General features: G+C 41.8%; 1 protein-coding gene across 9 annotated transcripts in view; it reads left to right on the top strand.

Annotated features, from left to right (window-relative positions):
• The window catches only part of Cep128 (centrosomal protein 128), a 385,966-nt gene that overhangs the window by 152,030 nt on the left and 221,006 nt on the right, over positions 1 to 12,930 (top strand). For all 9 annotated transcript variants that reach the window (XR_001780497.2, XM_017315228.2, XM_030246966.1 and 6 more), the window contains one exon: positions 1,572 to 1,631. Coding sequence is in view for 8 of the 9 variants with exons in the window: in XM_017315228.2 (XP_017170717.1) it covers positions 1,572 to 1,631 (60 nt within the window). In the remaining variant the exon portion in view is untranslated. The remainder of the gene's footprint in view (positions 1 to 1,571; positions 1,632 to 12,930) is intronic.

Here is a 12,930-nt window from a genome sequence, read left to right as displayed (position 1 = left end):
ATCTGTGGAGCAAATCATAAAACACAAGCATTGCTTGTATTTCTTATATCAGAATATTTGTTATTACTCAAGGTGAAGGTTTAATTGGGGTAGTAAGGATTTAATGGAGTGGGTTATGAAATGGAAAGTCTAGTTCTCGTCAAATGGATGCTCACAGATATTTAGCAGCACAGTGCACTGTTGAGAGAGGAGGAAGAAGCAGAGAATTTGGGCAATTAGAGAAAGCCTGGTTGACAAGGTAGGGTACCTAAGTCTTGGGTTAGAATTGGTTATGGTGGTGCGGGCCTTTAACTAAAGCATGGGAGCAGGCCAAAGGAAGACTCGCCTCCTCTTGACAGGTCTGCATAGCTCCAGAGGAGTCAGGGCTACATATCAGCACCCTGTTTCAAAGCACAAGACAAAATGAAGCCAAACAAGCTAAACTATTGAGAATGGGGTTAGACTTAAAAAAGTGAGAGACAGGTGGGTTTAGAACACTTCTGTGTATGGAATGTTGTGGATACTAAATGTGTTCTAAGTGAGTGTAAGTGAATTAACTATTGCTATTCTGACAGACATGCAGACATATCAGGAGATATGGAATCATTTGAGAATATGCATAGACATCTCTTTAGAGAAGAAAGGATAATTTCAGATAAAAAACATGGAGACATTCTGCAAAAATATCCCATGTAGCATAGAATTTGAAGAACTAGGAATAATACAATTTGTGCTTACAATTAAAAAGACACCAGCAGCTTTTGAGTACAGTTTAGCTCAGTAATAAGGCAAAACCAGATGTTTTGAGATTTTATAAATGAGTTGGTATAAAGGAAGTCAGGGCAGGTAATATAGGCAACAGTTTAATACAGAATTTTGTGAGTTTTTTTGAACTATAAAGGAACATTTGTGTTTATGCATTTTGATGAGTTGTCTGTTCTGCATAGTCTTTGATAAAATATAGTGGACCCCAAGATATAAAGATGGACAAGCAAGACAGAATTCAGTTTCTCTGTAGGCACATCTAATCCTCTGTGGACCACATTCCATGGCCCATCACCGAGAGGCAGTTGAAGGCGAAGCAAACAGGCATTAAACAAGTTTGTGTGCCAGGTGAAATCTCATGGACTCAACTCTGAAGATCAATGATGGTGCCACTAGACAGCTGGATCATCTGTGTCTCTATGTGAGCTGGCTGCTTATTGTCATCTAGAAAATAAAGCATAGCGGGGCGTGGTGGCACATGCCTTTAATCCCAGCACTTGGGAGGCAGAGGCAGGTGGATTTCTGAGTTCCAGGCCAGCCTGGTCTACAAAGTGAGTTCTACGACAGCTAGGGCTATACAGAGAAACCCTGTCTCAAAAAAAAAAAAAAAAAAAAAAAAAAAAAAAAAAAAAAAGAAAGAAAGAAAAGATAGCATACCAAGCACCTGTACTGTGCTGTGAAATTGGCTGTGTGTTTGATACAGTTTTCCTCTCATCAAATCCTTACATTTAAGAAGTAATTATTTGGATGTTGTGGTCAGTAATTTTGATTATATATGTTCAATCCAAAGAAAACTCTAGTTCTGACATTCTTTTCTCTTTTTGTAGGTACTGACCTCTGGTCCTCAACTCCATTATGACCCACATCGATGGTTAGCTGAAAGCAAGGTACTTCATCATGGAATCCCGATGTTCATGACATTAATGAGATCATATTTGGTTTAGCCATGCATATCTCTTATCTGTCTGTCTGTCTTTCTGCCTGTCTTTTCACCCACCTGCCTAGCCACCCAACTGCCTATACATCCACCTGCCTACACACCCACCTGCCTACCCAGCCAGCCCCCCACTCACCCATCCACTATCTTTCTGTCTGTCTGTCTGACTGTCTGTCTCTCTATGTATATGTGTATGTGTGTGTGTGTGTGTGTGTGTGTGTGTGTGTGTGTTGTTTGCCTTGTGTTTCTTTTGATTCAGGGCCTCACTGTTTAGCTCTGCTGGCATGGAATTAACTGTGCAGAGGAGGAGCCTGTTCTTGAACCCACAGAGATCTACCCTCCTCTGACTTCTGAGCACATCACCAAGCCTAGCTTAACCAAATTTTTTGTGTATAACTGAGAGTATAGAGATTTAACATTTGGTTACCAGAGCAGAGTTACTTTGGTACATGTAAGAGGCATCTGAATTGCTCTTGTTTACCTTTAGTATTATAGGCAAAGAATTAGAAAATAAAGTAGGATTAAAATTTTGGATCGTGAACCGGATTGTAACAGAGACAAATTCTTTTGAATTTTATTTAGTTATGTCTCTGGAAGTGTCTAAAGGCTAGAATAGCTACAACTCATGTTTATTTTATACATAATTCTTACACGCGTTCACGCGACCGGCCAGGAAGAACACAGCAAACCAGAATCTTCTGCGGCAAAACTTTATTTCTTACATCTTCAGGAGCAAGAGTGCAAGAGTGCAAGAGCTCTATTGATTACATCTTTAGGAGCCAGAGCGCAAGAGCGCAAGATTGCAACAGTGCAAGAGAGAGAAGGGCGAAACCCCGTCCCTTTTAAGGAGAATTATTCTCCGCCTAGGACGTATTACTCCTTGATTGGCTGCAGCCCATCGGCTGAGTTGTCGTCACGGGGAAGGCAGAGCACATGGGGTGGAAAACTACCCTTGGCACATGCGCAGATTATTTGTTTACCACTTAGAACACAGGATGTCAGCGCCATCTTGCAACGGCGAATGTGAGGGCGGCTCCCCACAGATCCCCCTTTTCTTTTAATAAGAGCAATAGGCCACCCATATTAATGAGATTGGAGATAGAGGTCAAATCCCCAGTGTGCAGGTAAAGGAGCCCTACACATAACCTTCTCCCAGGCTCATCACCCAGAGGGGTCCTGGTCTGGTCCCGTGTCGTTTTACCTGGGGAGAAGGACACTTGGACACTCAACCTTCTTGAAAGATGACATGTCTCCCTAGAATAGGCTCATATGTGCCGCAGAGCCCTTCTACTGCAGTGCTTAGCCGTGCAACTCTCTCGGGCTGCTGAAGCACACTCACTCTATCCCGTGCAATGAGACTAGCCTCGTGGTGTGCAAGAGCTGAATGGCCAGCGACCTATTGCTTAAGCATAGATAACCATATATCAGGGGAAGCACCATGTTCTAGAGCTGCAAGTGCCTGGGCAATAACCACCTTGTCTCTCCTAGTTTGGGCCTTAAGCTTACAGACCAACCAAAGAAGCAACACTAATCCACAGCAAAGTGTATCTCCAAATAATCCCACCCATACCCATTCTTTAAAGAAGGAAAATGCTGAGGAGATCCAATTGGGTAATCCTTTGGTCAGGGACAGGTCCAAGCGCGTGGAGTTGACCTGAATGATGGCAAGTCTCAATTCCCGAAGGGTCTGTTCAAATTCAGCCGTCCAATTCTGTAACATATACTGAGAAAGACTTTTTAACAAATTAGCTGCCCTAGTAAATTTCTCATACTGAATGGAAGTAACGCATAATGAGAGGTCCCCCAAGCTCCCGACAAACCCTGAGCCAGTCTTGTAAACCTTTGTTCTTTCTTGGGGCTATGGCCGCTCGGCACTCCTGTGTGGCTTGCTCATAAATGAGCTGTTCTACCAGAGGTGCGGCTTGCTCTGAATCTCCAAAAATACGCTCTGCTGCCTCTGTCATTCTGGCCACAAAATCTGAGAACGACTCCTGAGGTCCCTGGACGATCTTTGTTAGTTGCCCAGTGGCTTCACCTGCTCGGGAGAGTGCCTTCAAGGCCCTAATAGCCTTTTCATCTGATTCAGAACTATTAAGAACTGGCTCCTTGAGCTCACCTAGTGATGAGTATAGGCTCCTTCTCCTAGAGACCTCCGCTGATTGATCTTTTTTTTTTTCTTTTTCCTTCTCCTTCCTTCTAATCTCTCCCCAGGTATTCTTACCTGACCAAAACTTTTCCTCAGGTTCAAGACCCGTGGAAAGGCCTGTATACTTATTTTGTGTACCATATTTCCTCTTTGCTCCTACTCTCTCTCCCCGCTTTACTTCTGATAGATTGCCCTGAATTTCATCCAGAATTTTCAGCCCTGCCTTAACCACTTGATAACATGTGAAAAGGAACAAAAAGGCTCCTAACACTAGAGAAAGTTCAAGGCCAAACATACCTTGTAAAGCTATTTCCCACTTTACTTCTGATAGACTGTCTTGAATTTCATTAGAAAGTTCAAGACCAGACTTACCTTGTAAAGCTATACTTACGGGTACCCTGTTCCCCAGCTGAAGAGTTCTGAATTCACGCAGTTGAATCCTTCTCAACAGTCTGTGTTGCGGGAACACTTCATTACCACCGTTCCCCAGCTGAGGAGTTCTGAATCCAGGCTGGATCCTTCTCAACAGTCTGTTTTACGGGAACACTTCATTACCATGACCCGCAGTTCTGGTTCCGGAATGAGGGATCTTCCTTGCGTCGGTGATGGTAACCGTCCCGGGTTTTCTCATCCCAGGATTTCTCGTCTCGGGTTTCAGCACCAACTCTTACACGCGTTCATGCGACCGGCCAGGAAGAACACAGCAAACCAGAATCTTCTCCGGCAAAACTTTATTGCTTACATCTTCAGGAGCAAGAGTGCAAGAGTGCAAGAGCTCTATTGCTTACATCTTTAGGAGCCAGAGCGCAAGAGCGCAAGAGTGCAAGAGAGAGAATGGCGAAACCCCGTCCCTTTTAAGGAGAATTATTCTCCGCCTAGGACGTATTACTCCTTGATTGGCTGCAGCCCATCGGCTGAGTTGTCGTCACGGGGAAGGCAGAGCACATGGGGTGGAAAACTACCCTTGGCACATGCGCAGATTATTTGTTTACCACTTAGAACACAGGATGTCAGCGCCATCTTGCAACGGCGAATGTGAGGGCGGCTCCCCACACATAATTAGTCCAGCTAGATTCTTCTGTAACCTTACAGCCTGTTGACTCTGCTCTTCTCAAGAAAATCCCTTCATCCCCTGGGTCATTGTTTACAAGACTAGAAGGATCTATTTTATGCCCTCAAGATAACTTCTCTGTGTCATGATCCATCTACATAGTTTTATATTATCAAAAGTTCAATTTCTATTTTCTATTTTTATTTGAAATTCTACACTATGGTATACCCTTTTATTGTCTGAATGTTTCATATATTCACATGATCTATCCGTCTATCATTCAGCCCCTTGGTCGCTCTTCTACTTCTTCCATGACTTTTCACTCAGGGATGTGTACCAACTGCTTTTATATGTTAGGTCAATTTGCAAACTCACTGACTAAAATATATGAAGTATTATTAGTCCTATGCACTTTCAGTTCTTTGTAGAATGATTTTCTTCAAGATATACATATCTTAAACTTTTTATTTCATTTAAGTTTCATAATAAAACAACCTGTTTGTTTGTTTGTTGGTTGGTTGATTGATTGAATTATTGATTGCTGTGCTTGAATCCTGGGTCTGATATAGTGTATGTACCTGTGGGCTAGACTCCCCATTCCCATTATGCTTGTTGAAAACATGAGAGAAGTGAAGTCTCACAGGAGGAAATAACTTACTTCCATGTAAAGGGTGAATGCTCGTATTGCCTACTGTCTGACTCAGTGTTAATGCCCTACCACTGTATGTGCTGTCATTCAGAGTCTTTGTTTATTGAGCCAACATTTGTCTATTGTATAATCCATTGTGCCAGTCACCATGGCTCTCATGTAATCTCAGGGCTAACATTGCGGTGTGGATGGATTCCAAAACATTCTTTGAAGTGTGTTATGTTGTTATAGCTATTTGAAGACATTAACACAGGAGCATAGAAAAATGAAATAACTGGTGTTCATGCTGGTAAGATGGCAGGATAGAATGTTTCAAGTGTGTCATATAAGCTTTTGCAAGAGCTCAACACTTACATGTGGTAAAAACTCTGCGAAGGCTTTAGAGATGGATCGGCATCAGAGCACCGAGTGCTTCTCCAGAAGACCTGAGTTTGGCTCTTAGCACTCATATGGAGGCTCACGTCCATCTGTACCTCCACTTACAGGGGTTCTAAAACCCTTTTCTGGCTTCTCAGGGCACCGGGAACACAGGTGGTGCACACACGTACACATAGGCAAAATACCCACACACATAATGTCAAACACCCATGCACATACAAATCAAAAGCACGTAGAAGTTAACAGGCGTATTATGGATAAAGCAGCGGCAAGAACGTGAGAGTATTGAGGAATCAGAGCTGAGCGGTTGAGGAGATTCAGGTGGGAAGTGGTGCCATGATAGTGGGTACCTCTGAAGGTCAGCCATGCATGTTAGGGAGCAGAGTAAGAAAACGAAACACGGCGAATGAACACAGAATGTACCTTCCTGTAGAAAACTCTCCCTCGTCTTCAAAAGCATCAATCTTGAGCATCTCAACCCTTTTTTTTTTTTTTGGAAGAAGTGGATGCAGAGTCACATTTTGTCTTCTTGCAAAGCAAATGTAGAAGTATGTGTTTTGGTATCTCAGAATTTCTTGGCTGGGGACTTCTGTTGTGCATTAATTTAACATTTCTCTTTTTCTTTTTCCTAACTCTGCAGTTCTGACAACAAGAGCAATGTCCTTAGAATTTTCTCTCAAGTTAAAATCTTTCTCATTTTGTAACAGAAAGCTTTCACTGCTGAGGCTCAGTTAAATTATGAGAAGCAGAGATGACTCTTCATCATAGCTCTTTAATTTGGGAGCTGGTGAGCACCTTTCCCTTATCATTTAATGGGATTGAACTTCTGATCAGAGCAGGTTTAATACTGCGTGAGACAACTGTTCCCTCCACAGTGTAAAAGGGAGCGATAAAAAATACCATGCTGACCAACTGACTAGGGAGGAATTGAATCTATTTCCTAGAAAGATGGCTTGGGTTATTGATGGGCTACAATCCTGTAATGCCTGTGAACTATGACTAGACAGCTCTATAACTATCGGAGATAAGATCTGAAATCAGGGGACAAAAACTGTATGGAAAGCAGAATTGCTATTCAGCCAGCCCATGCTGACATCTTGCAGTATTGGAAAGACCGCAGAGGGCAGTTGGTAATTGTTTTCATAAATCCACTAAGTGAATTTCTTTTGTTAGTGTTAACTGTAGAGGGACTAGCAGGTTGGGTGGGGTTTCTATCATTGTCGCTTTGTGGACAGACACAAAGTCCAACTGAGTCAGCCCAGATTTGCAGATAAAATAACCAATGGAGCATCAGGATAAGGCTTTGTGGGAAGGGAGTTGAGATAGCTATTAAAGAATGCCAGGTAAGTGGTTCCTGTAGATTAAGGAGGAGATTTTGTCATAAATTCTAGCAGGCCATGTAGAGGCTGTAGTTTCCTTTGCTTACAGAGAATAATATGTCCTAGTATTGGGTAAGTTCCCTGTGCTGATCTGTTTTGGGATCTTTCTCAGAGTGGCCCTTCGTGTGTTAATAGTATTACCCGTGCTAGGCACTGGACCGAGCCGTGTTTTCTGTGGTGCAGTTCAAATGGCGGGAGAGACGCTAGCGAAGCTGCTCCGGTTGCAGGTCAGACAACTGGCTGCTTATGGTTTTGAGTCTTACCTGAGAACAGAAGCTCCTGACTTGCTAAGAAGGGTGTGGTGCACTTTGCTGATCACTTTGCATTCTGTGTTACTTTGGTGATACATATGCAAATAAAACTTTATGTTTTTAGATATTGCCTCTTTTTGTGAAAAGTATTTGACCATGTCTATGCTTGTTTAGGATATGAATAACCATCTAATAGTCTATCCTCTCAAAAAATGAAAATATCTTACTATTTGTTTCGTTGTTGGCAATATGCTTTGGGTTATACATATGAGAAATATACAGTTTAGGGGAAAATCATTTGTATTTTAAAATATACTCTTATTTTGGAGCTCTTTTTCCTTTCTGATCATATTGAGAAGTAAGATTTGAAGATACTATTGATTAAAAGTTATTAATAGTCTCCCAGCCAAAAAAAGCCCAGGACCAGACGGGTTTAGTGCAGAGTTCTATCAGACCTTCAAAGAAGATCTAACTCCAGTTCTGCACAAACTTTTTCACAAGATAGAAGTAGAAGGTATTCTACCCAACTCATTTTATGAAGCCACTATTACTCTGATACCTAAACCACAGAAAGATCCAACAAAGATAGAGAACTTCAGACCAATTTCTCTTATGAACATCGATGCAAAAATCCTTAATAAAATTCTCGCTAACCGAATCCAAGAACACATTAAAGCAATCATCCATCCTGACCAAGTAGGTTTTATTCCAGGGATGCAGGGATGGTTTAACATACGAAAATCCATCAATGTAATCCATTATATAAACAAACTCAAAGACAAAAACCACATGATCATCTCGTTAGATGCAGAAAAAGCATTTGACAAGATCCAACACCCATTCATGATAAAAGTTCTGGAAAGATCAGGAATTCAAGGCCAATACCTAAACATGATAAAAGCAATCTACAGCAAACCAGTAGCCAACATCAAAGTAAATGGAGAGAAGCTGGAAGCAATCCCACTAAAATCAGGACTAGACAAGGCTGCCCACTTTCTCCCTACCTTTTCAACATAGTACTTGAAGTATTAGCCAGAGCAATTCGACAACAAAAGGAGATCAAGGGGATACAAATTGGAAAAGAGGAAGTCAAAATATCACTTTTTGCAGATGATATGATAGTATATATAAGTGACCCTAAAAATTCCAACAGAGAACTCCTAAACCTGATAAACAGCTTCGGTGAAGTAGCTGGATATAAAATTAACTCAAACAAGTCAATGGCCTTTCTCTACACAAAGAATAAACAGGCTGAGAAAGAAATTAGGGAAACAACACCCTTCTCAATAGCCACAAATAATATAAAATATCTCGGCGTGACTCTAACGAAGGAAGTGAAAGATCTGTATGATAAAAACTTCAAGTCCCTGAAGAAAGAAATTAAAGAAGATCTCAGAAGATGGAAAGATCTCCCATGCTCATGGATTGGCAGGACCAACATTGTAAAAATGGCTATCTTGCCAAAAGCAATCTACAGATTCAATGCAATCCCCATTAAAATTCCAACTCAATTCTTCAACGAATTAGAAGGAGCAATTTGCAAATTCATCTGGAATAACAAAAAACCGAGGATAGCAAAAACTCTTCTCAAGGATAAAAGAACCTCTGGTGGAATCACCATGCCTGACCTAAAGCTTTACTACAGAGCAATTGTGATAAAAACTGCATGGTACTGGTATAGAGACAGACAAGTGGACCAATGGAATAGAATTGAAGACCCAGAAATGAACCCACACACCTATGGTCACTTGATCTTCGACAAGGGAGCCAAAACCATCCAGTGGAAGAAAGACAGCATTTTCAACAATTGGTGCTGGCACAACTGGTTGTTATCATGTAGAAGAATGCGAATCGATCCATACTTATCTCCTTGTACTAAGGTCAAATCTAAGTGGATCAAGGAACTTCACATAAAACCAGAGACGCTGAAACTTATAGAGGAGAAAGTGGGGAAAAGCCTTGAAGATATGGGCACAGGGGAAAAATTCCTGAACAGAACAGCAATGGCTTGTGCTGTAAGATCGAGAATTGACAAATGGGACCTAATAAAACTCCAAAGTTTCTGCAAGGCAAAAGACACTGTCTATAAGACAAAAAGACCACCAACAGACTGGGAAAGGATCTTTACCTATCCTAAATCAGATAGGGGACTAATATCCAACATATATAAAGAACTCAAGAAGGTGGACCTCAGAAAATCAAATAACCCCCTTAAAAAATGGGGCTTAGAACTGAACAAAGAATTCTCACCTGAGGAATACCGAATGGCAGAGAAGCACCTGAAAAAATGTTCAACATCCTTAATCATCAGGGAAATGCAAATCAAAACAACCCTGAGATTCCACCTCACACCAGTGAGAATGGCTAAGATCAAAAATTCAGGTGACAGCAGATGCTGGCGAGGATGTGGAGAAAGAGGAACACTCCTCCATTGTTGGTGGAATTGCAGGCTTGTACAACCACTCTGGAAATCAGTCTGGCGGTTCCTCAGAAAATTGGACATAGTACTACCGGAGGATCCAGCAATACCTCTCCTGGGCATATATCCAGAAGAAGCCCCAACTGGTAAGAAGGACACATGCTCCACTATGTTCATAGCAGCCTTATTTATAATAGCCAGAAACTGGAAAGAACCCAGATGCCCCTCAACAGAGGAATGGATACAGAAAATGTGGTACATCTACACAATGGAGTACTACTCAGCTATTAAAAAGAATGAATTTATGAAATTCCTAGCCAAATGGATGGACCTGGAGAGCATCATCCTGAGTGAGGTAACACAATCACAAAGGAACTCACACAATATGTACTCACTGATAAGTGGATACTAGCCCAAAACCTAGGATACCCACGATATAAGATACAATTTCCTAGACACATGAAACTCAAGAAAAATGAAGACTGAAGTGTGGACACTATGCCCCTCCTTAGAAGTGGGAACAAAACACCCATGGAAGGAGTTACAGAAACAAAGTATGGAGCTGAGATGAAAGGATGGACCATGTAGAGACTGCCATATCCAGGGATCCACCCCATAATCAGCATCCAAACGCTGACACCATTGCATATACTAGCAAGATTTTATCGAAAGGACCCAGATGTAGCTGTCTCTTGTGAGACTATGCCGGGGCCTAGCAAACACAGAAGTGGATGCTCACAGTCAGCTAATGGATGGATCACAGGGCTCCCAATGGAGGAGCTAGAGAAAGTACCCAAGGAGCTAAAGGGATCTTCAACCCTATAGGTGGAACAACATTATGAACTAACCAGTACCCCTGAGCTCTTGACTCTAGCTGCATATGTATCAAAAGATGGCCTAGTCGGCCATCACTGGAAAGAGAGGCCCATTGGACACGCAGACTTTGTGTGCCCCGGTACAGGGGAACGCCAGGGCCAAAGGGGGGGAGTGGGTGGGTAGGATAGTGGGGGTGGGTGGGTAAGGGGGACTTTTGGTATAGCATTGGAAATGTAAATGAGCTAAATACCTAATAAAAAATGGAAAAAAAAAAAAAAAAAAAAAAAAAAAAAAAAAAGTTATAATCCTACTGTGAATCTGGTGGTACTGACCTATAATCCCAGTTATTTCGGAAGCTGAGGCAGGAGGATCAGAGTGTGATCAATGGTGGACCTAGTGAGACTGTTTCTCAAAGGAAAAGGAAAAGATAGCTGAGGGTTGGCTTGGTGGCCGAGCACTGGCCGAGCACGTATGAGGCCCTGGGTCTGGCCTTAGTACCACGTAAACAGGAAAAATACTTTTAACTTGACTTGTATTTGAATTATATGGTCTGGTTCAATTTATTTTGGTGACTTAGCATATTATTAAAAAAATGTCATTCTTCCCTCTACCCCCTGGTACTTATGTAAGCATTTTTTTCCCCTCAAAATTATTTTTAGAGTTTTGATGAGGGAGGCATAGTAGTTAAAGCAGAAGGATATGGGTCCTAGTGTTCTCGCTGCCTGCAGAGGCCGTCATCTGTTATGTGAGTTTTCTGTTTTCTCTGGTTTGGAGGTTTGAGTCATTACTTAGTGTCGTTTCTGTATTACGGTACGGCTCAGTAGCAACCTCTCACAGAATAGAAAGATCCCTGTGATAGGTTTAGTAGCTGCTTATGAATATTCCCACCTAATTATGAGCCGAGACGACAGAGATAAAAACTGCCTTATTTCCAAATTCCCTGTGTTGGTTTATTTAGCACTGCTTGTTGATGTTGTTAAATAAATGAGTCTATTATGCAATCTGTAAAATGCTCCTGTGAGTGGTTAATAGAAAGGTTTCTGCTGTATGATTAATAGCCTTGCCAGCTAATTATAATTTGCAACGGTTAAAGTCTTGGGTTCCAAGCCACTTTTTCAGGATGCTTAATGAAGATGCTGGGTATTTATCTAAGAAACATGATTTCTTATAATTGATTATTGGTTGATTAAATTTCCATAAATTTTAATTTTAGTTTGGATTATTAATACAGTCTATATTTATATTCACTTTGTATGAAGCCTCTAAATACAACCAAACCTTAATTTTATTTGACAGTAGGATAAAGCCTTTGCAGGAGTCTATTGAAGTCATTGGTCATGCTGCAATCATCCCTTTGGCTTATCTTAGCGAAATGCCACACACTGACTTCTTGTTTAAACAACTGGCATTTATTTTCTCATAGTTGGAGAGGTGAGTCCGAGATAAAAGTGGTGCTTTCGTTATCTTCCTGGCTTGTGGAGCCACCTTCTGTCAGTGTCTCGATCTGTCTTCTGTGTACCTCCTATAGGAAGGCGCTTTGGTGTCTTTGCCTCTTACAGGGCCACCAGGTCTCAAGAGTAGGTCCTACCCTCACACTGGGGTTCTCACCCTCTCCCTCAGGGCTCTGTGAATACGGCCATGTTTAGGCTTCTGCTTTAGTGCATGACTTTTGAGAGAATGAAATTTATCTATAATTGAAACTTGATTGATGGCTGCTTCAGGAATGATTTTTTTGTTACATTGTTCTTTTTACCGTAATTTATTGAGCAGCAATGCCAGCGACTGTTCAGTCAAGTGAACAGAGGTCAGACACTGAGGTGGGGTTGATTTGAATGGACCAGGAAAGGGAAGCCTGTGCTGACTTTCTGTGTTTGCTGTTATATCGCTGAGTAAAAATAGGCTGATGGAGGCTGGTGAGGGGCGGCCTCAGGGATCTCTTCCTCCTCCTCTTCCTCCTCCTCCTCCTCTTCTTCCTCCTCCTGTTCCTCCTTCTCCTCCTCTACCTCCTTCTTCCTTCTTCTTCCAAATGTATTTTTTTGCAGTGGTAGTGAGTGCATGTTGAAAATGATATGGAAAAAAAAGCATTGTTAGACCGTGGAATTAGTTTTTCCCTTTAGGAGGTCAGATGGTCTGCTATAACCAGGGTCTGGTCCTCATACA

This window comes from Mus musculus, chromosome 12 (assembly GCF_000001635.26).
Source record: "Mus musculus strain C57BL/6J chromosome 12, GRCm38.p6 C57BL/6J".
In the NCBI taxonomy this organism is placed as follows: Eukaryota; Metazoa; Chordata; class Mammalia; order Rodentia; family Muridae; genus Mus; species Mus musculus.
Note: the sequence above shows the minus strand (reverse complement) of the source record. Positions and strands in the feature narration are given on the sequence as shown.